General features: G+C 45.9%; 4 protein-coding genes across 10 annotated transcripts in view; 3 read left to right on the top strand and 1 right to left on the bottom strand.

Moving 5' to 3' along the window:
• The window catches only part of LOC118502665, a 53817-nt gene extending 38616 nt beyond the window's left edge, over window positions 1-15201 (top strand). For all 4 annotated transcript variants that reach the window (XM_036035131.1, XM_036035128.1, XM_036035130.1 and 1 more), the window contains exons 4-8: window positions 10980-11086; window positions 11769-11960; window positions 12040-12323; window positions 13709-13854; window positions 13911-15201. In XM_036035131.1, coding sequence (XP_035891024.1) covers window positions 10980-11086; window positions 11769-11960; window positions 12040-12323; window positions 13709-13854; window positions 13911-14174 — 993 coding nt within the window. In that variant the 3' untranslated portion in view covers window positions 14175-15201. The remainder of the gene's footprint in view (window positions 1-10979; window positions 11087-11768; window positions 11961-12039; window positions 12324-13708; window positions 13855-13910) is intronic.
• A 56-nt stretch (window positions 15202-15257) lies between these two features.
• On the bottom strand, window positions 15258-18197 carry LOC118502663 (pinin). The gene is made up of 3 exons (XM_036035125.1): window positions 17159-18197; window positions 16740-17090; window positions 15258-16671 (listed from the first exon to the last, which is right to left on the bottom strand). Exons 1-3 carry the CDS (start codon window positions 18021-18023, stop codon window positions 16475-16477), a joined length of 1413 nt encoding a protein of 470 aa, XP_035891018.1. The 5' UTR covers window positions 18024-18197; the 3' UTR covers window positions 15258-16474.
• Window positions 18198-18321: 124 nt separating this feature from the next.
• Window positions 18322-20295, top strand: LOC118502664 (tryptophan--tRNA ligase, cytoplasmic). Its single transcript, XM_036035127.1, has 3 exons — window positions 18322-18616; window positions 18694-18922; window positions 18992-20295. Exons 1-3 carry the CDS (start codon window positions 18463-18465, stop codon window positions 19944-19946), a joined length of 1338 nt encoding a protein of 445 aa, XP_035891020.1. The 5' UTR covers window positions 18322-18462; the 3' UTR covers window positions 19947-20295.
• Window positions 20296-22186: 1891 nt separating this feature from the next.
• On the top strand, window positions 22187-24027 carry LOC118502662. 4 transcript variants are annotated; one of them, XM_036035123.1, is made up of 4 exons: window positions 22187-22553; window positions 22617-23363; window positions 23435-23567; window positions 23630-24027. In XM_036035123.1, the coding sequence occupies exons 2-4, from the start codon at window positions 22634-22636 to the stop codon at window positions 23970-23972; spliced, it is 1206 nt and encodes a 401-aa protein (XP_035891016.1). In that variant the 5' UTR covers window positions 22187-22553; window positions 22617-22633; the 3' UTR covers window positions 23973-24027. The 4 variants fall into 4 exon arrangements, with proteins under 4 accessions (XP_035891016.1, XP_035891017.1, XP_035891015.1 ...); XM_036035124.1 differs by having other exon boundaries at window positions 22187-22557; window positions 22621-23363; XM_036035122.1 differs by having other exon boundaries at window positions 22187-22557.
• The last annotated feature ends 391 nt before the right edge of the window (window positions 24028-24418 follow it).

Raw genomic sequence — 24418 nt, 5'->3', positions numbered from 1 at the left:
GCCAATCTAGACTGCAAAACCTCTGGAGACTGTGATCGTAGATAAACCCGTCACTGATATCCAGGATCAGTATCAATTACTCAAGTTTCTTTTCAGAATCACTGCCTGCCACTCCATGTAAATCTTATCTTGTCCAGATACTACTTCACTGCCTGGACGGTTTTTAAGACCCCGTGGTCATGCCATAGAATGATGATATAACCAAGAGCTCATTACGTTAACACCATACAGACTTCACAAATGTCCTGCAGCTGATCTCCTATCGACATTCTGGTCCATTTTTACAATGGACAAAAATTCAGAAAAATTCAGACTTTTTTAGTGAATTCGTAACCCTCCAAGCCTTTATTTAGCAACAAACCAACGAAAGCACACACTCCTTCACAAAACTGTCTCAAACATGTTATCATTTTGTATTGCACCGCTATCCATTTGCACCACTTACAACGGAAGCAAATTTGTGGCTCCTTTTACGGGGCATGACCTTAACATTCCATTGCGCACGACCATTGCGCCAGCGAGTGGCCGATCGGAAAACGGCACCTGATAAAGCATGCGAAACCACGTTTGTCCGGGATCCTAATGGAATTACGATTAAATGCAATCAGAACCGATTCGCCCATCCACGGCACGCTGCCAGCCGCAATTGATTTAATGCTAATTGTTGTAGCTCACCGATCACAGGGTCCGGTGCAGCAGCAGCAGCAGCAGCAGCACCATGTAGACTACGATAATAGACACGTTAGTCAGCGCTTCCTGTGAGGTTGGGCCGAGTGTGAACTTAAGTCTCGGCGAGTGTCTAGCCGTTCTGGTGAGCTTCTCTCACGTAGTGTACGATCGCAATGAGGTAATTAATAGTCGAGTCCACCATCGAGAACCCACGGCAACGATTGAGACGCTTAAATCAACACGCGGTGGGAAGTCGAACGTAATTAAGAAGAATAATTGTGCACGTCTTCAACCCAACGGGGGGGATGCACCATCGCACGGTGTATTAATCAGCAGTCGAGGGGTGTAAGAGGTTTCCTTCGTTGTTGGCGAAACGAAACCCCGACTCGGCAGCAGACCGATCAATCGCCTTCAATCCGTTCGGAGATTCATAAAGGAAAAGGCGTTCTTTGACAGCTTTTTGATATGCTCGGCCGGGAAGCATACATTTAGGCGCACGAAAGCAAACGTCCTTGAACGCTAGCTTGTAACAAATGCGTGCTTCAAGAACCCCTTCTTACGGAGCGCAGAATGCAAAATCGCTCAAATCCTTTTTAACGCTGAACGCCACTAGTCGCCAGCAAGCGAAACGCACATTGATTGATTAACGTGCTGATGGTGCTGCTGCTGCTGAGAATGGAGCTGTCAAGCAGGCAGAAACAGTGGACATGATCCTCGTTGCCCCTCGAAGCCAGAGGCGTTACAGTGTTTATGCTAAAAGCATTACACGAGACATCCTTCTAGACATTGAGTGTGGTGTGAAGTAAATTGGCTGGTGTTAATGTTTAATGTGCTGTGAAGATGATGGCATCCGGTTGGCTCTAGCTGCTCACTATTTTCCCATTTAAATCGCATGGCTACAAAACGCATTTAGAGATTTTCTTTTCTCCGTGACTTAAGATCGACACGTTTCATGCAGACGATTTCGTTCTTATTATTTACTTTATTACAGTTTTTAATTAAAATTGAAGCCATCGGTGGAAAGCGAGAGCTAGCCGCAACTCTGTTGTTGCCTCGAGTGGCGTGTGGCGTGAACCTATCACTATCGCTATCGCAGATAAATGGCTTCTCGGCCACTGACACGCAAGAAAGCATGACGCCCGAACCGCTCGATCAGAGTTGTCAATGGTGAATGGTAATTGATGGCACAAATCCTGCATTCTGACAGGGAGCGTTTAACATTGTAACGATTTCCTGAGTGGAAACCTTTAAGCTGTTTCTCCCTTTCTCTATCGAGAGATGTGTGGCTTGGACATGAAACAGCTTAGCATGACTAGCGGGCCATTACGTTTAGGGAAGAAAATTAGTATACATTAAGATAAACGATTGATACACGAGAATAATTCCCTTTTTCAGAGCTCTAATTAAGATACGATCGTTCTAAACAATTCTCCTCGCTTAGACCGTGATTTAGCATGATTAAGCCCTAATCTCACACCCTTTTTATCGAAACGGCTCCGTTCTAACTTTTCCTATTCGATGCTTTCCAAACTCGAAAGAATCGGGTTGTGCCGGGTGATCGTGATCATGACCAAGCATGAAGCATTCGGGACAAGGGACTGATTGCACCAAACCAGGGGGGGGGGGGGGGGGCGTTGTGAGCCCTGATCTAATTCAGGGCATCCAGGTGATGTAAGGTCACGATCGGATGCCACCGATACCGACGCTAAGTGTTACCCCCTTTGCTGAAAAGACCGAATCCCGGCTGTGGTGATTCGCCGCGAGCATCGATTGAGATGGTTATTGCGATTTAAATGCTTCCGACAACGAAATGGGAACAATTTTCCGAAGGCTTATCCGAGATGATCATCGTTTGCCCTTTTTTGCGCGAAGGAGGGTGGTGCACTTGGGCGCACGTCGAATCTAACACTTCGCGTGTTGGATGTTGATACGGGCGCAGGATTACGGGTTTGTCGAATCTTTCTCCGTTTCGTGAGAGGTTATGCTTTAAGGCGGCGGCTAGAATGCTGCTCTAGTAATTGGGTACGATTTGGTGTTCGGACCGCTCTGCCCCTCGAGGATATGCATTGGAAGGTACTGACAGAAAGCATGTGATTGGGACCAGCGAAAGAAAACTGCTTGCTTTCAGTTGTGCTTAAGACGAAAGCAGTGTCACGCCTTTTCTTGAAGCGAAGAACACTGTCTCAGAAACGAAAGCAATCCATCTCATTAAAAACAGTCTCCTCTATTCACAATTAGAGAATCGTTGTTTAACAATCCTTTCGAATGTTTTAATTCTAAATAAATATGAATATAGATGATGTTTCATTTTCGCTTTATCTACGACTCGTAGTTTTATAGAAAAATAGGCAGAAGAAGGCATCTTCTGAGGTGCAAGATTTCATTAAAACTCTGATCAAGAAGTTCTCGAATGCTAAAAAGCGCTCTAAAAAACTAAAGAGGCTCACACCAATTCTGGAATATGTTTAACATTAAAGTATTTTCAGGACAATCTTGAACCTCTTACGCTTTGAAAACTTTTATCAAGATGGAATCGTTTCATGCAGTTTCCAGCCAGAAATCTTTCAATCCCATTATTGCTCAACCAATTTTTTAAATATTCAATGTCTTTCCTTAGGGGATCGACCATAAAATTCTGAAGCGAGCCTGAACTGATACAAAAAATTCTTTAAAGAAGAATAAACATGATATGGCTGTTCTAAGGAGACGACCTGCTGATTGTTAAAGATCAATTGATTTTCTTGAAGTTCAAAGTCGAAGATGGACTAATGTTTTAGGGAAAGATTCTTCTGCTGTGGTCTTGCAACATTGAAAGGTCCTGACCTACCATTTCTGGCTTTCTGGAACACTTGATTTTATCTGCAACAGGATATTCAGTCCTGCGTACAGGGAGAAGGCACTCTCTGATGATATTCGAACCCTGGTTCTGCCGTGTGAAGACCAGCGCTGCTTGCAAATCCACCATCAGGTTGGTGGTTAAAATTTCGATCAAGAAGCCATTATTTGTTGAAAAATGCATTCTACTTTAGATTACGATACCAAATGTATTATATTATTCACAAGTCTTGAAATAATGTTTATGAGAAAATTAATTTGACGATTAGTTACTACTCCGTCTCGGTCAAAACATATTTGAGCAGGGTCCTCTAGTGGCGGACCGGCTAAAAGACTATTGGTCTACTGATGCTCTAGGGAGTTGGAAGCTTCATCTGGCGAACGATCTGTTCAGCTTGATCATGATATTCTTCTACTTCTAAACCCTGGCTAAGAGTTCTAAACATCTCATAATACAAACACCCTTGACTTCTGATATTTGGCATTGTGTGGCGAGTACGAGAAGTCATTTTATAAAACGCTATTAAAAACCCATCTGCAATGATTAATTTTCACCACACACACACACGAAGTCCGAATGCTGATAAATGTGAACAATTTTCCAATTATCTCAATTATTTGCCTATCATACATTATTCTCTCGGTCGATCATGTTTTCTCCTCACCAAAGAAGACAACCGAACATGCGCCGAGCATCACAGACTGTCCGAACAACCCTGATTGCAACACAACAACAGTTTGCGAAGAAAAGTTAGCCTGTCCGTTGCTGTGCCGGTTCCTGGTTGCATCGCCACAAGTGAAGTAACATCTGGGTGCCAGACGCACACTTACCGGAAGCATTTCGTTTGCACGTTTTGCCCACAAAACTGGCGATTACCGGCACAGTTCACTCGTAAGGGCCAACTGCAACAAAATAACAAACGTACATCGCCTTCAACACGAGCCAGCCTGCGTTGCCGTGTCCGGCTGTCGAGGGCTTTCCGCCACAACGGCACGTAAACTATTGCATGCAGCTGCGGCCGTGTAATAATGGGCGGCTTTATGCTTATTGATAATCGGAATCGGGCACAGAAAGGAAAATAACCCGAAGGGAAACAAATTACTGCTCGGTAACGGGTGGCGTTGGCTGAGAGACAGAACGGAACATGTACGTAATGGAGAAGAAAAGGCTTTTTTTCGGGAACAACTACTGATTTGTACTCGAAGAAATTGGGTGGAAAATTATGTTAAACAAAACAACATTCTTCAACAATAAAATATGCTCCACAAAACAGGAGGGTTTATTGTCACTTCAGCATACAAACTCCCCTGCAATGATGATCGCGTATTGTATCCGGAACAACTTCCCTCAGCTGGACACACCTTGAGGAATTTTTATCAGAATTTCCACCCAATCAGCAGCTTGCCGTCCAAGCGTCCAAGAACTGCTGATGATGCTACCGTCGCCTCCGGCCTTTTCTAGGTCACCCAATGCGGCCAGCCCGATTAAAGCTCACGATAACGGGAAATGGTTTTCCCGCGACAACACACAGCAAAACCCCAGAGCTGGCCAGACTGACCACCGGTTGAGCTAATTCTTGTCAGAATCCGAAAATTTATCACCCTACCGCTTGATTCTATTGAATGAAGGACTGGGCATGGGCAGGGTGAAGCACAAAACAAAACAGTCCGCTCGTTCACTCCCCCCCTGGAAAGGGTCGAATGGCGTTTGTAGGTCGCACGCGTTTTAGCCTTCCGGTCGCACTTTTATTCCCAGTTGGATCGCCAAGGGCACGTTCCGGAGCCAGGTCCGATCGCCGGCTGTAGGGCCACCTAGCGGAGGACCATTATTTGTAATCCATTATCATAAATTGCATTGTTCCGCATAAATTGCATTATGCACGCGTTCGGGTACGGACTGTGACCTGTTCACGTACCTATAGCCCTGTCGGAGCTTGGGGGTTTGGACGAAAGCGCGGGGAAAGCTTTCCGCATAGTGTTGATGCAAATTTTATCGCATCTCCGCTGAACGATGTACTGTATCGTTGAACCAATTCCGATTACTATGGACAACAAAACCTGGAGGCCCTACAATTCTGGAGGGCGTAGGTGTAAGGGTCCTCGAACGTGTCAACGTGTACTACAATGTAGCGCTTGACTCGAGAGGTGAATATATAGGAGGGAAGCGTTGTAAAGCTTGGGCTCGATTGGGTCAAGTAAACAGGCAGAATGGAGAATGGAATGGAACTATCAAAACATGGTGCAATACTATAGAGGTCCTTAAACACGTCAAATTCAGGTCAGACAAGGCAGAAAAGTGTTGATCGGCTCAAGGAAATGCTCAAGAATAACAACTTTGTTGCTTCTTATTAGAGTTAATCAAATTTGCTTACGTAATTGATCCTTGATAAGATCTTTTAGGGGTTTAAATATCTCTGCGAGCTGTTCAGAAAGAATAGAAGCATTTTTAGTGAGAGCTTATTAAAACAAATGAAAATTTAAATAATTTTGTGATTCAGCAACCAGACCAGAGTTCAGAGAGATTTTTTAAGGGCCTAAACATTTTTACATGTCCAGCATCAATCCAAATTCGTCCTAAGTTATGCGTTCATCAAGCAAAAGTGATACCTGCTTCTTTGGAAAAGCTAGGTCATTTATTATACCATGTCCTACACAAAGTGGTTTGGAGGCCCCGAGCGAATTGGCAGTTAAGACCCCTCTAATTATGATATTAGAGGGAAACAACAGGAGTTCCCTCGTCGAAGAGGCCTCCCTAGCCGACGATGCCCGAGCGCTCCTTCCGCTCTTAGGTTGATCCGCCACTGCCTACCCTAAGAATGAAGCCAGAAAACCCTCTGAGGATACAGGGTCAAAGAAGACTAAGAAAAAGTTTAAAACCATCTTATTCACCCAAGGTTCCTCTCTGATCTCTGATGAGCCTCTTGTACCCGTAATAGATCTCTATTTGACTAGATAAGTTCTCTGGCAACTCTAAAACAACTCTAAAATTTGTTGAAAGTATTTTAAGGTCTCTGTAAATGAATCAACACACAGTGTATATATCTGTAAGCTTTCCAAAGCGATACTAAGTTAAATGGACTACTCCATGGATGTTTTGTGATTCTACAAAAATACTGCTATAGGTTCCGAGTTACCACAATTCCTTGACGTTTCTGCCATGCTTTCATCTTTTCTGAGACTTCGTGCTTAATTGCTTCACTGGCATGTGTACAGAATTAATGGCTGAGTTTCTAAGATTTTCTTTGCTAAGATTCGTTGGGAGTCTCTTGAATTGCGACGATGCTCTCTGTTTCGCATTGGTATGTTTCAGCTCAGCAAATTTTGCATCATATTGTCCATTCTGGGGAGGCCTTGGGAGGCCATGGCAACAGAGGCACCGGTTTACACACGGCAGGGACGGGGTTAAAATCGCATCCTTACTATCCAGCTACGGGTAAAATCAAGTCACAGAAAGCCAGAAATGTATGGTCGAAGCCTTTTAAGGTTGTAATGCCAAGGAAGAAGAAAATTGTCCATCCATCCTGGCCTGGATATTCTTCACAATTTGGAGGATTCTAGGAACGCTGCATCAAAATTTCTCCACGATGAGTCTCTGTTTCCTCACAAATTTCAGCCGAGTTTGTTGGGTCCTGCAAGACTGCTGGGTTGCTGGAATTAAATTTGTTATGAGTCTCTATCAGGTAGGACCTGATTATAATAGGTCATCCAAAAGTGCTTTACTGTTTCCAGCTATTTCGGTCAAGGATAAGTACTTGATTTAAATAAAAACATTTTTCTCAACAAAATTATAACAAGTGATAACGAAAAGCAAAGCTGAAGAGCAAAATCAAATAGTTAACCCTAGAATTCTTGCAGCCGTTAACACACGCAGCAATACTAAGTTCGCAAAGCTACACATCTGTCAAGCAAACAAAAAAATCATCATCCCTAACACCATTAACGGAATGATTAGACGTAACTCACAACTTAGCACCGCATACACACGCCATGACTCAGAGTTAATTGAACCGATGTCCGACGTCCGGACGTACCTTGTCAATGTTGCTGTACCGTAGGCCCACATAAAAACCGTTTGGTACACAAATAAACAGACTGCAATGCAATCCATTTGGCCAATGGCTCACGAGTGACATTGTAAACTGATCCCTGGAGAAAGTTTTCCTTCTCGACCCGAGGGTGTAACGCAACCTCAGCAAGCACCAGAAGAAAAAAAACGACACTCAACACTCTCCTTCGATCGATCATTTTCAAACCCGTTGACAGCGTTTGATCAAACGTTACGGCGCACGAGGCAGCTACGAAGCGGTGGAAAACGGAAAACCAGCCAACAACGGTCATCGAATTGCTGACAGAGAGCTCGATCTGTCAGCGTTCATTTATTTATCTACGCTCGGCAAAATCTGTTGCAAAATCAATCTTCATCGATCGTCTTTCGGCCAGTCGCGCCGAGGTCGATAGAGTGCCGGCCTCGAGCACAAGATCTCGTAATAATTGAGATGCTTTTTCACTTTCGCTTTCGCCATCCGTCCGTTCATCGTCAGTTTTTGTGTCGGTTCTTTAGCGTCCGGAGCTGAGAGTTCATCGTCGCTTACCATTTCTTCCGGAGCGATGTACGAACCAATCAAGATATGCAGCTCGTCGCATTCTTGGACCCTTGTCTAACTTTTCGGCCGAAAGCCTGCCCTCGGGCTAAAACCTGCAAAAGCTTTTAAGCGTACCGATGACTTATTCATCGCCGTTCCAACGTGCTTCAACGCCCGCGAGTTACGTTTGCCTACTACCACCGGTCAACGGCAACGACTGATCGGAGTTTAATGTGTTTCCTGCGTGTAGGAGGCGATCGTGCTGCCGGCCAACAGTTCTCAAACAAAGAAACTCATCCACGAACCGCTACTGGACCACTCTGATCGATGAACTGTTATTGCGCATTCTTATGATGATGCATGATCGAGATCAGTGTTGTTTTTTCCGCTGCTATCCGCCCTCTTAAAAAAGTCCAAAGATGATCGATTTTATCCAGCTCCGGCTGCGTCAGATGGTGCCTTACTGGATGCATGCCGTTTTATTGCTAGTACAATGAAGGTCACTCGCGAAGGTTAAAGAACCGATCGGTCCGATATCAGTGCGGCATTGTTGACGCAATACTGCACCGGGCTTAAAGGGTCTCTGCTGCATCAACAACACGCAATTTATGCCACACAAGGTCACAGCACACACACTTTAATCGAACATTCAATCCGAGCCGAGGACGATGATCGTGCTGAAGAGACGGTTGCGTGCCGATCGATGGGTACCACACGCCATCACGCATCCTCATCGATACGCGTTTCAGGTCATGTGAATGGGCGGAAATGGATGGGGCTGGGGCATTGAAAATCAATTCCAAAATTAATAAGCAACGCCTAACGATGCGAGGTGTCTCATGCGAGAACAGCTCATTGGACATGGTCCAATAACGCTGTTCGCCGTCGTGACACTTTCAAATGGGTGAGATATTCAATCGAAACATCATATTCGAAATATTTCACTTTTACCCCCTAATGAAAGGTTTGGTTTTTGATGGAAAAAGCAGAAACTGTGAAATCATCAATCTCCGAGCCTTCGTACAGCTTAGAGGCAATCATTCCAGATGGCGCGCTGGATTTGCAAATTTTAGGTCACGCAGCTCGTACATCGCAGCTTCCCTACTTCAGAGGGGAAAGTAATAACAAAATTTCCACCCTTTCCTCTCAAGCACCTGAAGCTGAGGGTGAGTGGAGGAACTAGGGCCGTTAGCTGGGTCGTGTTGGCAGGAAGCTCACTGTAACGTTCGGGACAGTGCTTCAACACATAGTGTTTGAACAAGTGTGTTCCAGATTTGGGAAGCTTTGTTCGCTTTAAGTTTTAGAAGGGTACTGTACGAAAGCACATATAACACATTCTTACAAGGCAGTTAAAAAGGGCCTCAAATTGTCACCAAATATTTTAAAATCGTCTTTTTGATCGTTGATTTATGGCCGATTTTAGGACCCAGCTTTTCTAAGCTTCTGTTTTTTTGCTAAATGATGCTTTCGATTTTTATTTTTATGATTGAATGCTGAATGCATTACTTTTGAAAATGTGTATCTGTAATTAAGAAGAGATACCAGATACCCGCAGAAGAAAAGAGATAATAGCCCAATATGTGTTGTAAATCGCTATTCGTGAGTATCTAAAATGGGAATAGTATTATAAAAAAAAAAAAACAATAAACTACACTATTTTTCCACTAGCCTTGCGATTCCAGACAGTCGAAATAATTTTGCTTTATGTTTCCAATATTCTCTTGCGTTATAAATATTGGTAAAGTGTCTTATTCATACCTTAGAACTTCAAAGACTCAAGATAAGTGAATTTGGACTCATTTAGACACATTTTTTATACGCTTCAGGAGCGAATCATAGTATAAGCAAACTAAGTAGATGCTTATGGCCCTTAGCTTTTCAGGGGTTACATCGACCGTAAACTGAGACATAAGAGAGCTATGGGATCTTGTAAGAATTCAATATTTGTCGGGTCCCCCAACTCCATAAGGTGTTTCGTACAGTCCTCAACACAAGTATACGAACAGCAATTTTTTACAATAAACATGAACTAAAAGAGACAATTTGATGTTGAATTGATGTTCTAGCAAGTTGTAACGCATAATAAAATACACACTTGGAAGATAAAATCATAATTTTACTTACACTTAACAACTTGTTTTGACGCATGCAAAATTCCGCCATATAACATCACTAAATGATCAAACGTTATTTATTTATGATATTTTTGAGCGAACTTACGGACTGGATTGAATTTATATTTAAAGATTGTTTAAAAAATGCTTCTCTAGTAAAAGTAGTAAGATGAAATGATGAGATTCATCATTCAAATCAGAATACAAGAAAAACTGTCTCTAGACCCTTAAATCTGTATTGCAAAGTGCCAAAAACGTATAAAAATGATTTTGTTTATTTACCTTATCAAAGATAAATCGCTTTACAGCTGTGACTCTTTTCACTTAATAATAAATACCTGTTTATTACCAAAAAATCCACAAACCGTTCGATATTTTTCCTCCTCGATCTCCACCCGCCGAGGGTTCATCGCTTGCGTTGAAGTCTTTTGTTTCCTGCCATCAAGTCTCTAGCCTTTACGCAGCCTCAAAGCACACAATCGCTTGCACTGACGTATCATCGTTCACAGTAACAAAAAAGAAGAACTTTTGCTACACGAAATCTACCATCTAATGCCTGTTTTGCTGTGCTGCCTTATTAACAAAACTCATTAATAACACGTCCGAGCAATCGACGCGTCCTCGCGCTACCCAGCTCATAAAGCTGTCACACAGCGCACCGAGGGGTTTGTACCAGAGCTGTTTGTTACATTTTAACGAGCACCCATTTCTAACCGTTTGGCAAATTGGTGCCCTGTTCTTCTTCTTCTTTTTCTTCCACTCCCTTCCCACAATACAGCGCACGGAAGAACGCTCCGTTCAGTTGGCCGTCCGGGTGCACAAAACGTTGGAGCTGGCGGACGACAAATTCTACGTTATCACATGCGGCAAAACAGGATTCGCTAGGTAAGTGGGAAACGGTGCATCACTTGCACTATGCATGCAACTGTCCGACAGAATGCACAGAAGGGAAATGGAAAGACAGAGAGAGGGAGAGATAGGAGAGAACGTACGCAGAGTAATGTATAAGTGATATTACGCCACCCGGGCGCGATTAGTGCTAATGAGATAGAAACGTGTCATGATCGTTCTAGCCATGTGCGTCTCTTACGAATCGGGACTTCCAATGGAGGAAATCCCGTGAGCTAACGATCCCGAAGTGAGAGCTGACTTTTTAGTAGGTGTTAAATTTATGGAATGTTCTGCATAAAACGTCGACCTCGGTCGTCGATCGTACTTCGAACCGGCCGAATGGACAGCCCGGACCGGACATGTGCGAACGTATCCGTGACAGTGGCCTTCATGAATATTGCAGCTATACATCCGCACAATCGATGGCCATGTGTCGCTGTTGTACAGCGAGTACCGCCGTCTTGATCCTGTCCTTATTGAGCAGCCATTGCCGAGCCGAAGCGTTGAAGCGTTTGCTAATGTCTTCATCAATCAGATATTGCGTAGGATTGTGATGGAAGAATCGCAGCACGCACCCCGAGATTTCTTTTCCCTAATGCATCTCTATTCTCTAGCAAGTAACCCCTAGAACCTAGCTTAAAAACCGTTCGATCTTCTTCGATTCATCGCATTACAGGGATGACAGCGGTGCGGTGGCCCTTAAGTTCCTGGACAGTACTGGACGACGCGTCCGGGAGACGGTTTACAACCGGGAGTACACGATCAAGGCGGAAGTTACCAACCCGAACGGAACATACGGCATACGGGTTAAGAATTGCTTTGCCTTCAACAAGAAGAACATGTCGGTAGCGCTGATTGACGATCGAGGGTAAGCAGGTTCACTGTGACTCGGTGTGAGTCACCATGCATTTTGTTGCCTACAAATACATACAACTTCCACCACACAGATGCCCACTGAAGAACGACACGATGACACGGTTCCGGACGAGTGCGGATGGTACCAGCGCTACGGCACAGATTATGTCGATGTTTAAATTCTCCGAAGGTTCCGAGGTGCACTTCCAGTGCGATGTGGTACAGTGCAATGGACGCTGTCCGGAGTTGGATGAGGCGGTGTGTACGGGCGATGCGAATGCATTCGTTAAATCGGCCCGTGCATTGGGGCAGGTGGACGATGGAATGCTGCTGGCGGCCACGACCGTCTTCGTGATTGATCCTGCATTTGCACCGGGTAAGTGATACAATAAAATCTTACTCATATGCCAACTGCGGCAAATGTTACGTTAAAATATGTGGTCGAAACCAACCGCGGAACTCGGTACTCGGAACGCGTCAATAATATTTTCTCTAAACTGCCTAATACATGAGGAAGCTTTAAAATCTGTTAAGGCGTTTAAGAGTTAAGCAATTATATCGTTAAGGAATTTTCAAATTCTTAAGCTCACGAGAATAAGTGTGCTCCGCAGAATATCTGGGACATATTTCTTCCTTGAAGACTTGATTCCTTAGTGAATATCTCAGACTCCAAATGATGTCTAGGACTACGACTTATCATTGCGCATCGACTCTAGTCGGATACCACACGTTATTCAACATGCCTTGATGTACGGCGTTCAAGACGTAGGAGGATCACCAAACACGAGGTCTGCTGGGTTGGACGTATAGGGAGATTTATAGGACTATTCGACTACGTGTTGGAGGAACGCATTGACAAGTCACTTAGAGGACATGACACTCGCACGAATGACCTGGACGAAGTGACGCTCTCAAGCACAGTCTATGGGCCAGGATGCTGTGCCCTCTCACGACAAAGACCTCCTCCCAGGATGTTGAAGGGAACCGACACTCGGCCGCATGGCCTGAACTTGAAAGACTACACTCCAAGAATTGGCACTATCAAACACAGTCGGGATGTAGTGGCTTTTCACGATAAGGACTCTCGCTAGGCACAGGACTTTGATGTCTCCCAACTAGTTATCCACAGAGGATTCCGGAATTCGTCCATCTTCACAATTGAAACACCGAAATCGAATACGAGCAAACTCCAAACAAAAGAATTCTTCTGCTTCTTCTGCTTTGGTTATCTAACCTCGGCAGGACTTGACCTGCGTTTACTGGGTTCCATAGTTAACTTATCCTTAGTTGGATAGCCAGATGGATATCGATCTCGGATCCTGCCAGATGGACTTCACATCCGTTAATCCATTATACCGGAGCAAACTCCAATACTACTGGCCAATCCATATCGAAGAAGTAGTCATCGAAATCGTGGATCTTTCACCACGCCCTTGAAAGAATCGATTGTCCCTGATCGCTCCAGGATTTATTCTGGATTTTCTAAGATGTTTACACGAGAAGTCCTGAGATATCCTTCTATCTTGGCATGAAATGACGATCACGATAAACTCTGGCTTTGGTAACGTCTTCTAAATTCCAGACTTGACTTGGGCGGCAACATGCCACTACCGATGCCTTTTTTGATACATCAACTGATTGTTGGGACGTAACATCTGCCAGATTTGTGCATATTGCCCTACGAATTGAAAAAAAAACTCCTGAAATTAAATTTATTCTTTAAAATCTTCTTTGCCTAATGCGATCTTTATTCCTCCGCAGTAATCTCACCGATCTGTGACGACACCGGAATCCGTCCACACTGGTTACTCTGGCTGACGATCGCACTTGGCGTGCTGTTTTTGATCATGCTACTGATGAACATCTTCCTCTGTACGGCCATGAGCTGCAGCTGTGCACAGACTGAGGTAAGCCGGCCTACGCCAACTGACTAGGCTTTCACTAATCAAACCTTATTTTACAGATCATCGAGAAGGAACCGTCGATCATCGAAGAGTACGATCCGTACCGAAGTTGGCACGGGTCGCAGTACGGATCGCGTTACTCGCTGCACGGTGGCCGCGAAGGTGGCCACAACAAGGGTTATACGAGCGGCGGCAGTACGATCCACTCGAACCGATCGCTGCCGATCGATTCGGACCATTATGCGATCGTGCACAGCCGACCCGGTTCTCGGCATTCCGGACTGCACGGACACCGGCCACGTGGCCCACCGAGTAATATGTAAACGGAAACGTGTATGCATGGGCGAGTGTATACGGGCCCGTTCCCTCCTCTTCCCGTACCAAGGTTGGTGACAAAGGGGAGGCCACCGGACGACGCGCACATTGCATCGCAAATACGTGCACAGCCACACCTGTACATAACCGAATGTGCGTGCTCATATTTGCGATGGAGTTACTTTTTTTATATATTACGATTAATCAACCAACACTACACTCTCCGTCCGTCCAGTTAAAGAGGAACAATGCCGAACAAATAATGCGAACGAAAGATTTCATGTTTTCTCCACATAAGTGTGTGGAGTAGTAACCCGGATATTTAACTTATACACCAACGCATGACCCATCCAGACCCATCGTTCCGTTGAGTCCAGACGGCTCAACTTTGCAGCAAAAAGGGTGGTCGACTGTGCACCCGATCATCGGCCAGCCGAAGACTGACAAATGCCATGTAAACGTACGTCTTTCTGCTGGAATGCTGTTTTTACTACTGCTACTACTTCTACTACTACTACTACCGATCTATCGAACAAACTCCGCACAAAAACTCCCCTTTTTATACTTGATTTAGTAGTTCATTTAATTCAGCCGATGCCCGATACACAGAACCTAGACAGCTGTTAAGTACCAACTCCCAAATGGGAAGATCGAACCGAATTTGCCCGACCTTCAACAGAGAGAGAGAGAGAGCGAGGAGTTAGTGATCGTAAAGTGTAAAAGTTACTTTACAAAAATTAAACCATAGGTAAGGACTAGTAAAACTAGCTGCACTAGGGTAAAACAACAGCAACTGCTTCAGAGCATTAGAAGCAGGAAAACGCAATGGATAGATTAATACATTTTACCATCACGTGACGTGAGGCGGGCTATAATTCATTCAACAGTGCAAACGATTTGAACCATCCTTGAACCGCAAGAAATAAGAGCGAAGATATGTGTTTCTTTTGCTTTACAAAATAAAAACTTGTAAATTTTTGCATAAGACAGAAGATAGTTAATAAAACGTACATACTAATACGATAAAACAAAAAACCCTTCACTTATAGACACTCCTAACCATTATTTCTAAAGTCCGAAAGCCGAAATGCTATGGGAAGTATGAAAACCGGTTTATTATATGCTATTTTATAGTATTACTTACTTACTGCATTACGCTCACAATTCGCCGTGGACTACCGATCGATCGTACCGACACGCAAATCATCATCGGGATGAGTGGTTCTTCCTATGCGCCTCTAATGTTCTTAGCCACTATCTTACGAAGGTAAACGCTACACACTAGTGATGGGTCATACGGCTCTTTTCGCGGATAGACCCGGAATCGAGTTCGTCCCTGTAGGAATCGAGCTCCACCTGTGGGTTCAGTGAGTTCGGGTCGACCCGTAGGTGAAGCAAAGCATACGCGAGTTCGACGCGTAGATGCGGGTCGATCCATGGAGGTAACGATATCGGGACAACCCACCCGACCGAACTTATTGGAACTAGGGATACCACCCGAACGATTCCGGATCGCTTCGTTCGGATGGTTCCGACCCGATAGGTTCGAATTGAACCTCCCATCACCATCTACACTACTACACAAGCGATACAATTGTGTCAAAGCTGTACAATTCGATTCAGCTAAATGTTTTGCTGCGTACGGGGAGGGTCCGTCTAAATGAATCGTGATGGCTCTGCGTGATGGGTTCCGATACCATCCTTTTCTCGTGCATCGAACGGTTTAATATTTTAACCAACTAGAGAACTGTGACTGTTGTTCCCTCTTTCACCGTTTGTTTCACTTGCGTTTTGCTAATAGTATGGGAGTAATGCAGTACAACGCCGTTGTTGGTCGAGCTGGCACGATCAGTTTCCTAGGAACTAATATTTGAACTAGAGCCAACAACAACAAAAATCCGAATTTGACCCTACACTTCTTATTTCTGCTTATGCGAGACGGGTAGCCACAAAGAGGATTCGAATCGGCCCGACTTCGAATGCCAATCGGTTTAAATCAAAGTATCTCTTACTTATTTGTTCTAGCGCCATACTTGAAAGGTCATTCCTGCCTAAACTTGGCTTGCAAATCTTATGAAACATTATTTGTGACCTTCTTGAGTTAGTCCGAATTTAGACCGAAATTATACGACATTTCGTAAGAAAAATTCAAAGAGTTAAGTGAATTCAAGTTCAAATTTACAACAAAACATTTCAACTTCAGCAACCGGCATTGCACTGCTCCTGCTAAACCGAATACCAGCAAGAACTTACAAGCAACCTAATTTCTTCCCGTACCTCTTCTACGTACCGTTTTCCCACGGTACGATCAATTATCCTCGGGCGCGGACGTTCGGAACGTGATCTGAATATTTTTCGAACGATCGAGAGAGGTCTTGCGTCTGCTGACACCTTCCGAATCTTCATCCATTTCTGTGACGGATGCGTCCACCTCCACGCTGTCCGTCGACAGCAGCCGCATGGGTTTCGATTCCTCGGCGGGCATCTCCCGTCGTTCAACGGTATCTACGAGCGTGAATTACATGATGAATTAAAATTACCTTTTCCAAAGCCACTCATTCGCTTTAACTTACCTTGCTTATGCTCAGTGTTAAGGATGGTAATTTTAAACCTTGACGCCATCGATGCGGGTAAGGCTGGCCCTTCGGGCACTTCGAGCGGTTCGTCCTGTTCGTAATGGTACGAACTGTGTGGATCATCATCCTCCTCGTCATCTTCCAGCTTGGATCGATCGTGCTTGGAGCCACCGGACCCGACGATCATACTCTCGTCGAAGCTGCCAGACGACTTTACCCGTTCGTAGCTACCGCCATGGGAACGATCTTTCGTATCGTTTTCCTCCAGCGATTTAATGTCCGCCCGGAACCGTGCCTCAACTGCCTCGATGCTTTCCATCACCTCTTGCCGCTTTTCTTCCATCATTTCTGTAAACAAAGCGAACATGGTAATTCGTTACCAATTCTAATTACAAATAACAGAGGTCTTCTCTTACTCTGTTGCTCCTGCTGACATTCGGCCAGCTTCTTTTCCATGGCAGCATTCATCCGCTTTGGTAGATAGTAGATCGGTGGGTTCGTTTTCGTCTTGATAAAGTTCTGCAGCGGTCGTTTCGAGTTTTCCCACATTTCTAGCGCCTTCAGCATCGCCACCTTCGTTTCGAGCGCACGAATCTCCAGCTGTTGCCGTTTCCGGTCCGTAAACAGGCATTGCTTTTCCTTGAGCATGTTTTCCCGTTCCGCTTTCTCCTGCTCCTCCAGCTTCTTTTCGATCATCGCTTTTTTCTCCTCTTTGGACTTGAGTTTCGATTCCTCCTGGGAGAACTTTTGCAGCGTGCCCAACAGTGACCCGAAGATGCGCCGATTGCGGGCACGCGACCGTTCGTCCGAACCTTGTGCCGCCACAATGTCCTCCTTGGACGGTTGCTCCTTAATGACGCGGGAAAAGATTCGCGGCTTCTCGTAGTCCACATCACGATTCGGTGGCCCGGACAGGCGACTGAAAACGGACTTGGTTTCTCCTATGGCACGGCGTTTGGCTGGATTTTGGCCAAGATCGGGGTACGCTCGGCCATGGTCCCGGCGTGGTCCCATCCCATGATGCGGTGAGTCGAACCCGACCGAGCTTCGCTTGCGGGAATCGTACGGTGAATCCTTTACGGCGGGAGCTTTTTTGTTGCCTCCGTTCGGCGTGTATGGTCCTCCGGCATCGTCCCGGCCGTTGTTGTACTGCTCAGCATTGGCCGGATCGCGTCCAAATATTCTTCGAATGTTATCGTTTAACCCCTTCAGGTTACATCTCGCACGGTCCAGCTCCTGCTGCAGATCGTTGTATCCCTTCACAATCTCCGTCGCCATCATGTGCGGGTGCCGGGATTGGTTGAAATCACCCTTTAGCAAGCGCTTGCCGAAGCGTTTAACAAATTTTCACTCGTTTTTCTTGTGCAAAACATTAGTTAAACAATTTGTTTCTTTTTTGGTTATCTTTTCTTTCTTTTCTAATTTTACCCTTTGACAGTTGGTGCGGTTGTATGAACTGTCAAATGAACCAAAATTAAGAAAGGCACCTTTTAGCACACAGCTGCTTTCGCACTCAAATTCGAACACATGTTCGAAAAAACCGCCTTGAAATGCTGTCAAAGTGCAATTAGCCCACAACAACAACCGAGCTGTCAAACAAACGTCTGCTGCATCTGTAGCGCGGTGTGTTGGCACGGAAAATCACAGTCCGATCGTATCTCAAACTCGCGAGTTGACCATTTATTTGAATGAAAGTGCAGCATTTCGAAGGTGACGAATCATGAGCAATGTGCCAGACGTAGAGCAGCTGAAGCTGGAAGAAAATCACAACAGTGGGACGGAAAATGCGCCCGCTCCAGTCGACGAAGACGTGGTTGATCCGTGGACCGTAACTAGCACATCCGATGCAGGAATTGATTACGATAAGTTGATCAGTATGTACCGGCAGTGGACCTTCACACAGCAACAAAAAAAAGCGATACTAACTTCTTTTCCCTCGTATTTGCCGCAGAACGGTTCGGTTGTTCACATATCGATGCGGCCCTGATTGAGCGGCTGGAAAAGGTCGCCGGAAAACCGGTTCACCATCTGATCCGCCGCGGTATATTCTTCTCGCACCGTGACCTACACACACTACTCGCCGCAGTGGAGACGGGCAAGAAGTTCTATCTCTACACCGGCCGTGGACCATCGTCCGAGTCCATGCATTTAGGTCATCTGGTGCCCTTTATCGTGACAAAGTAAGTATCGGCGGAGTGAAAGGCACGGTGGAGGGAGGTGACTGATGCAAACCATTCGTTTTATTGCAGATGGCTTCAGGAAGCGTTCGATGTTCCGCTGGTGATTCAGCTTACGGATGATGAGAAAACGTTGTGGAAGGACTTGACCGTCGAGCAGTCGATGCGGATGGCACGCGAGAACGCGAAAGATATCATTGCGATTGGGTTCGATCCGAGCAAAACGTTCATCTTTTCGAACCTGGAATTTATGGGCCAGTGTCCACAGTTCTATCAGAACATTATACGCATCCAGAAGTGCGTAACGTTCAATCAGGTGAAGGGCATTTTCGGCTTCGGCGATTCGGACGTAATAGGAAAGATTGGCTTTCCGGCGGCACAAGCCGCGCCCGCCTTTTCCACCACCTTCCCTTTCATCTTCGGTGTGGACAAGCTGCCCGTACTGATCCCATGTGCGATCGATCAAGATCCGTACTTCCGCATGACGCGTGACGTCTCGCCCAGGTTGGGTTTCCCGAAGCCGGCTCTCATCCATTCGAGTTTCTTTCCCGCGCTGCAAGGAGCGCGCACGAAAATGTCGGCCAGCGATACGAATTCGGCCGTCTTTCTTACCGATACCGCGAAGCAGATTAAGACGAAAATCAACAAACATGCTTTCTCCGGTGGGCGCCCAACGCTCGAGGAACACCGGGAGCTGGGCGGCAACACGGACATTGACGTAAGCTTCCAGCTGCTAAGGTTCTTCCTCGAGGACGATGCGGAGCTGGAGCGTATCCGGGTCGCGTACGGGAAGGGTGAACTGCTGAGTGGTGAAATCAAGAAGATCGCCATCGATACACTGCAACCGATCGTGGCGGAGCACCAGAATCGACGAAAGGAAGTGACCGATGAGGTGCTAAATCTGTTCCTAACTCCGAGAAAGCTTAACTACGATTTCAGCGTAAACGTGCCCGGGGACAGCGCTAATGGGCCTGGAGCGGCGGGGAAGAAAAAGGGCAAAGATAAGAAGGCGCCTAAGCAGGAATAAGGTTCGATGCCACGATACAGAGGGCAGCGGTGGAGGCGAGCAGCATCGGGCAAGCAATTATCGGTACTTTAGAGGATTATGATAAGCGACGTTACGGCGCTAGCGAATCCTTTCCACTTTCGGCACCAGTGCTTCGATTGATTACGTTTAATATGAACAAAACAACGGACGCAGTAATATCACCACAGAACGGTTATTCGTTCGCTTGCGGGGAATTGGACCCCCTCCCCCCGTTTTGTAAGCAGTGGTGAACATTTATTTATTTTATTTATAGCCGCATTGTTGCTTAGCATTTCTGCAAGTGAAAAAGTTGTACGGTAATGAATAAAAATTGCAAGATAAGAGTTTATTAGATTGTGTTGCATTTCATCCACACCACAGGAAAGAAGATAAATCGCCGTAAATCATAAAATTTAGCATAAATATTTACAAAAAGTAGATTATTTAGTCTCTTCCGTTGATTTTAGTAGTACAGTTTTCAAATATTCTATATACTCTCTAGACCCTGAGGGTAACAATGATAATATCTGGGGCATATCTTGAGTCGTGGAGATATGCATGGTCATGGAGTAGTTTTTTGGTTCGATGGTCATGGAGTAGTTTTTTAGGCGAAGCCCATTGTCGTCCGTCAGTCGGTGTTCTCTGAAATGACCAATAGTCGTGGCTTTTAATGCTTCCTCCAGTTCGACCTGAGTGTTACGATCATCGATGACTAATTTGACTTTGAAGGTGTGGTCAGCGATCGTATCCTTCTCACTTTGCAGAACGTACAACGGAAGATACTTAAGCTACATATCTGTTCGTTGATCGATCATCATACGATCACTCGCTTTCGCATGTCGCCTAAGACCAGGAACGTCGTTTTGCGGCAGGGATAATCAGAACTCCTCTCCAGGGTTTGCGGCAGGGATAATCAGAACCTCGTCAAGTGCTCCGAAGAAGAAGGCCCCCCATCACATCGGAATGAATGCGTCATGAGAGAGACCTGAATCTGATTAGATTATTTTTGGTTATCATTCGCATGAGCCTTACGCCTGAGCCGTTAGGTAAGGGGTTGAAGATTCCCTCGGTACACTCAAGTTCAGATATTTGGAGAAATATGTCACTGTTCTGTAACCCTTAGACCTATCGAGCGGAAGCAGGGTATGTAAGCCTCCTATGTAATCCATCGATACCGAGAACAGAATCCACGCTTTCGCCACTTTTTCAAAGACAACTGTTAAGGACTTGCAAAGGACTTGACAAGGACTAGCTAATTTTTTTCGAGATGGGGATATCTGTCAGTGGCCTTACCGCTAAACCGTTCCCCCAGAACAAATTCTCATCAGTGACCCGCTCGCAACGAGGCTTAGAAACGCACAGCACAGGTATGGATCCGACCCATGTCGAATGTCTGATGTCCGATCCATGAGCACAGCGACCTCGTTAGTGCGTTCAAGTGGAATTCATGAGCTTCATGAACACTGATTGGAATCCTGGCCCATATAACAGACCAAGAACGGTAAAAATGGCAGCAACCGCTGGAACATTGTGTTGAAGTCTAACAAAAACTAGTTTGCCACTCATAGACCACCTTAGCTCGACTGACATATCTTAAGAGAACTCATCCTATTCTTCTTCTTCTTATGTTTAATGTTTTAAGCATTTTCACTTAAGAAGTACAACCTCCAAGAGGATTTATCTGTCATAACAAGCTTCCTTGGCTTAATGTACCCAGAGCCATGTGATAAGGACGATGGGTTTGAACGGGATTTGATAAAAATACTGTCGTGATAGAAACCGTCACAAAACCACCCAAAGCTTTGACTGTCCTTTCCAGCTTTACTTAAATAAATAAAAATAATTAAATATTAATTAATTTGTAGCAAGCCGAAATAAAGATACGCATGAAAAAAAAACCCTTTCAACCTTCGCACTGAACAACGCTCGCTTTAAACCCACAACCATCCCTTAAGGACCGTCACCAGCAGCCAAAGGAAGCACGTGTAAAAGTGACCCGCTCTTCCCGTTTCGCCTCGTCCACGCAAGAAGATAAATGATCTTCATGCTAGCGAACAAAAGCATCTTCCCATTGGCGTTCTGACCCATCCCGCTCTACATTCATCATCACCGCAACGCACTGAACGCTGATGAGGCAAAACGATGAAAACCTCACCGAGGAACACTTGTGCACACAAACTCCCGCTCGTACACACACACACGCACGCACGAATGACGATCAAATCTTCCCAAGTCTAGCGTGTCGTAGGAAACGTCTTCTCCGGAGGACGGAAAAGATGAGCTGAAGAGAAAAGCGCTGCGTGGAAAACGTGGTAGCATTTTGAAAAAAGTACGAACTCGGTACTCGGAGCGTGGAAGTAAATAAAATCGATTGCTGTGACGGTCCGGATAGGATCTATCCTTGAGGCCAGAAGAACCGATCCGAGACGATCGCGAGTGCGTTAGTGTCAATCGGTATGTCGAGGGCGATGTTGCTTTTAGGGCCAGTGGAATTCGTTCTAGTGTGAAGTGCAAGTTCTTTAGTTGAATATCCGGTGGCGAATGATGATGATGATTCGCCCGGTAAAGTCGAGCGATCGATAAGGTGACCGATGTGAACGCCAAACCGTATGTATGTAAATTAGGAAAGCAAGTGCAAATAGCCAAGTGCAAGTGTCCCCGCGTTTACAGACAGTGTTGCATGCATAATGAACATAGCCGATCTCATCCCAATCGATCTGTCGAACGATCGTGAATATCCGGCCGTGTGCAGTTCACCGCTGATCGCTGCCGGTAGCGATGTAAGCCATCGGCCGCTCGATGTATCGTCGTCCTCGGTTAGCTACATCCACGTCCCAACACCAACGTTCGCCACGTTTGCTCCGGTGCCCGCCACACTTCCGGCCATCTTTCCTTCACCATCGTTCGAACGGCGCTACCCGACGCGACGCACCACAAACTTGGGCACTTCGACCACCGGGTCACTGTACTCCGTTGCACCGATTGCAGCCTCACCTTCACCAGCATTGACCAGCTGCTCAGGACACACCACGGACAATGGGGACCCGACCGGACCAACCACCATCCCGGTCAGTGTGCTTAAACTGACGCCACCACGTTCATCACCGCCTGCCACGTTGCTTCAGGCAAACGATGCCAACCGTTCACCGACACCGGTGTTTGCGATGGACTTTACCCGTATCAACAGTACCGCGCCGGGTGAGGAAGGTGATCGGTTGGTGAAGAATGTGGTACTTTCGTTTGCCAACCCGTCGAAGGAACCGGACCATCCACCGATCGAGAGTGCATATTCCGGTGGCCAAAGCATAGCCACCACGGCAACACCTTCGTCCAATTCTTCCAACTCGTCGGCCGCCGATGTGCTGAACCATTGCGATGTTAGCCTGTGGAGAAAGCGTGCACTGGAGATCGAAAAGGGTAAGCCAATGGGTGATTCCTTATTTTCCCAGGACATCGTTCATAAATTCCATGGTATGTGTGTGTTTCAGACTACAAAAAATCAGCCTGCGATCGTGAACGGACCAGGATGCGGGACATGAACCGGGCCTTCGATATGCTACGCTCGAAACTGCCCAACAAGAAGCCGTCCGGCAAGAAGTACTCCAAGATCGAGTGTTTAAGGCAAGTGTAGTCGCCTAGGTGTGGTCACAGCGAGTGCTTATCCTCTTGCATCCCCCAAACAGGGTAGCAATACAGTACATACGGCATCTGCAGCGTGAGCTAGAGTATCCCATCACACCGTCGCCGGAACCGCACGAGTACATGTACGAGATGGTAGCGCCGTTCAATCACATCTCCGCACCGGCCGGCACGTACGTGGGGCTGGACACCAACAACAACAGTCTGCCCATCGTTTCGGCCCACTCCTTTACCGTGGTTCCGCCGGCAAGACCGCCGGCACCGCAACCGATCTTGGCACCGGCATTGACAGCACCGCAGGCACCAGTTCCACCGGCCGTAGCACACAACCACCAGTGGTACATAGCGAACAGTGCCGACGGGTACAGTTACTACTATCTGCCGTAGCTAGTTTATATAGTTTGTATTTTTTTTGGGTTTAAATATAGTTGTTAAATGGAAAGGATTTTGAAGCTAACGGAAAGAATTTTTCGGTGGTAGAATGACGGAAGAAAAGCAACCTTGCTGGACCATTACTACTTAGCGTGAACCTACTCCTCAGAGTCGTGGACATCAGTCATCAATATGGTGTCCACTATAAATGTATAGCAGTGTGCTACTTTAAGCATGTCCTCTGTTCATCTGTTCATAACAGCTTTCACGACCTTTCAAGTGAATCAACGCCATCACTTCATCTTCACTTTGGGCTTACCACGTCTCTTCAATGATGGTGTCCGCCTGGTAAGCCCAATATCTATGATGGTGACCGCGTGGAGGGAAGGGGTCATTTTCATGACATAACCAGCTCACCGAATTCATTCTTACAGCTCAAAGAGATTGTCGCTGTAGGGACA

Source organism: Anopheles stephensi, chromosome 2, assembly GCF_013141755.1.
Source record: "Anopheles stephensi strain Indian chromosome 2, UCI_ANSTEP_V1.0, whole genome shotgun sequence".
In the NCBI taxonomy this organism is placed as follows: Eukaryota; Metazoa; Arthropoda; class Insecta; order Diptera; family Culicidae; genus Anopheles; species Anopheles stephensi.
The sequence above is the reverse complement of the archived record's forward strand: the minus strand, read 5'-3'. Positions and strand labels throughout refer to the sequence as shown.

Excerpts from the sequence above, each read along its gene's own strand:
- LOC118502663 (XM_036035125.1), bottom strand. The coding sequence starts at position 18,023 with ATGATGGCGACGGAGATTGTGAAGGGATACAACGATCTGCAGCAGGAG. Across the intron at positions 17,091-17,158 it reads ATGTCAGCAGGAGCAACAGA|AAATGATGGAAGAAAAGCGG; the intron begins GTAAGAGAAGAC and ends CTTTGTTTACAG. Across the intron at positions 16,672-16,739 it reads TAACACTGAGCATAAGCAAG|ATACCGTTGAACGACGGGAG; the intron begins GTAAGTTAAAGC and ends TCACGCTCGTAG.
- LOC118502664 (XM_036035127.1), top strand. The coding sequence starts at position 18,463 with ATGAGCAATGTGCCAGACGTAGAGCAGCTGAAGCTGGAAGAAAATCAC. Across the intron at positions 18,617-18,693 it reads TGATTACGATAAGTTGATCA|AACGGTTCGGTTGTTCACAT; the intron begins GTATGTACCGGC and ends TATTTGCCGCAG. Across the intron at positions 18,923-18,991 it reads GTGCCCTTTATCGTGACAAA|ATGGCTTCAGGAAGCGTTCG; the intron begins GTAAGTATCGGC and ends GTTTTATTGCAG.
- LOC118502662 (XM_036035123.1), top strand. The coding sequence starts at position 22,634 with ATGAACATAGCCGATCTCATCCCAATCGATCTGTCGAACGATCGTGAA. Across the intron at positions 23,364-23,434 it reads TGCACTGGAGATCGAAAAGG|ACTACAAAAAATCAGCCTGC; the intron begins GTAAGCCAATGG and ends TGTGTGTTTCAG. Across the intron at positions 23,568-23,629 it reads TCCAAGATCGAGTGTTTAAG|GGTAGCAATACAGTACATAC; the intron begins GCAAGTGTAGTC and ends TCCCCCAAACAG.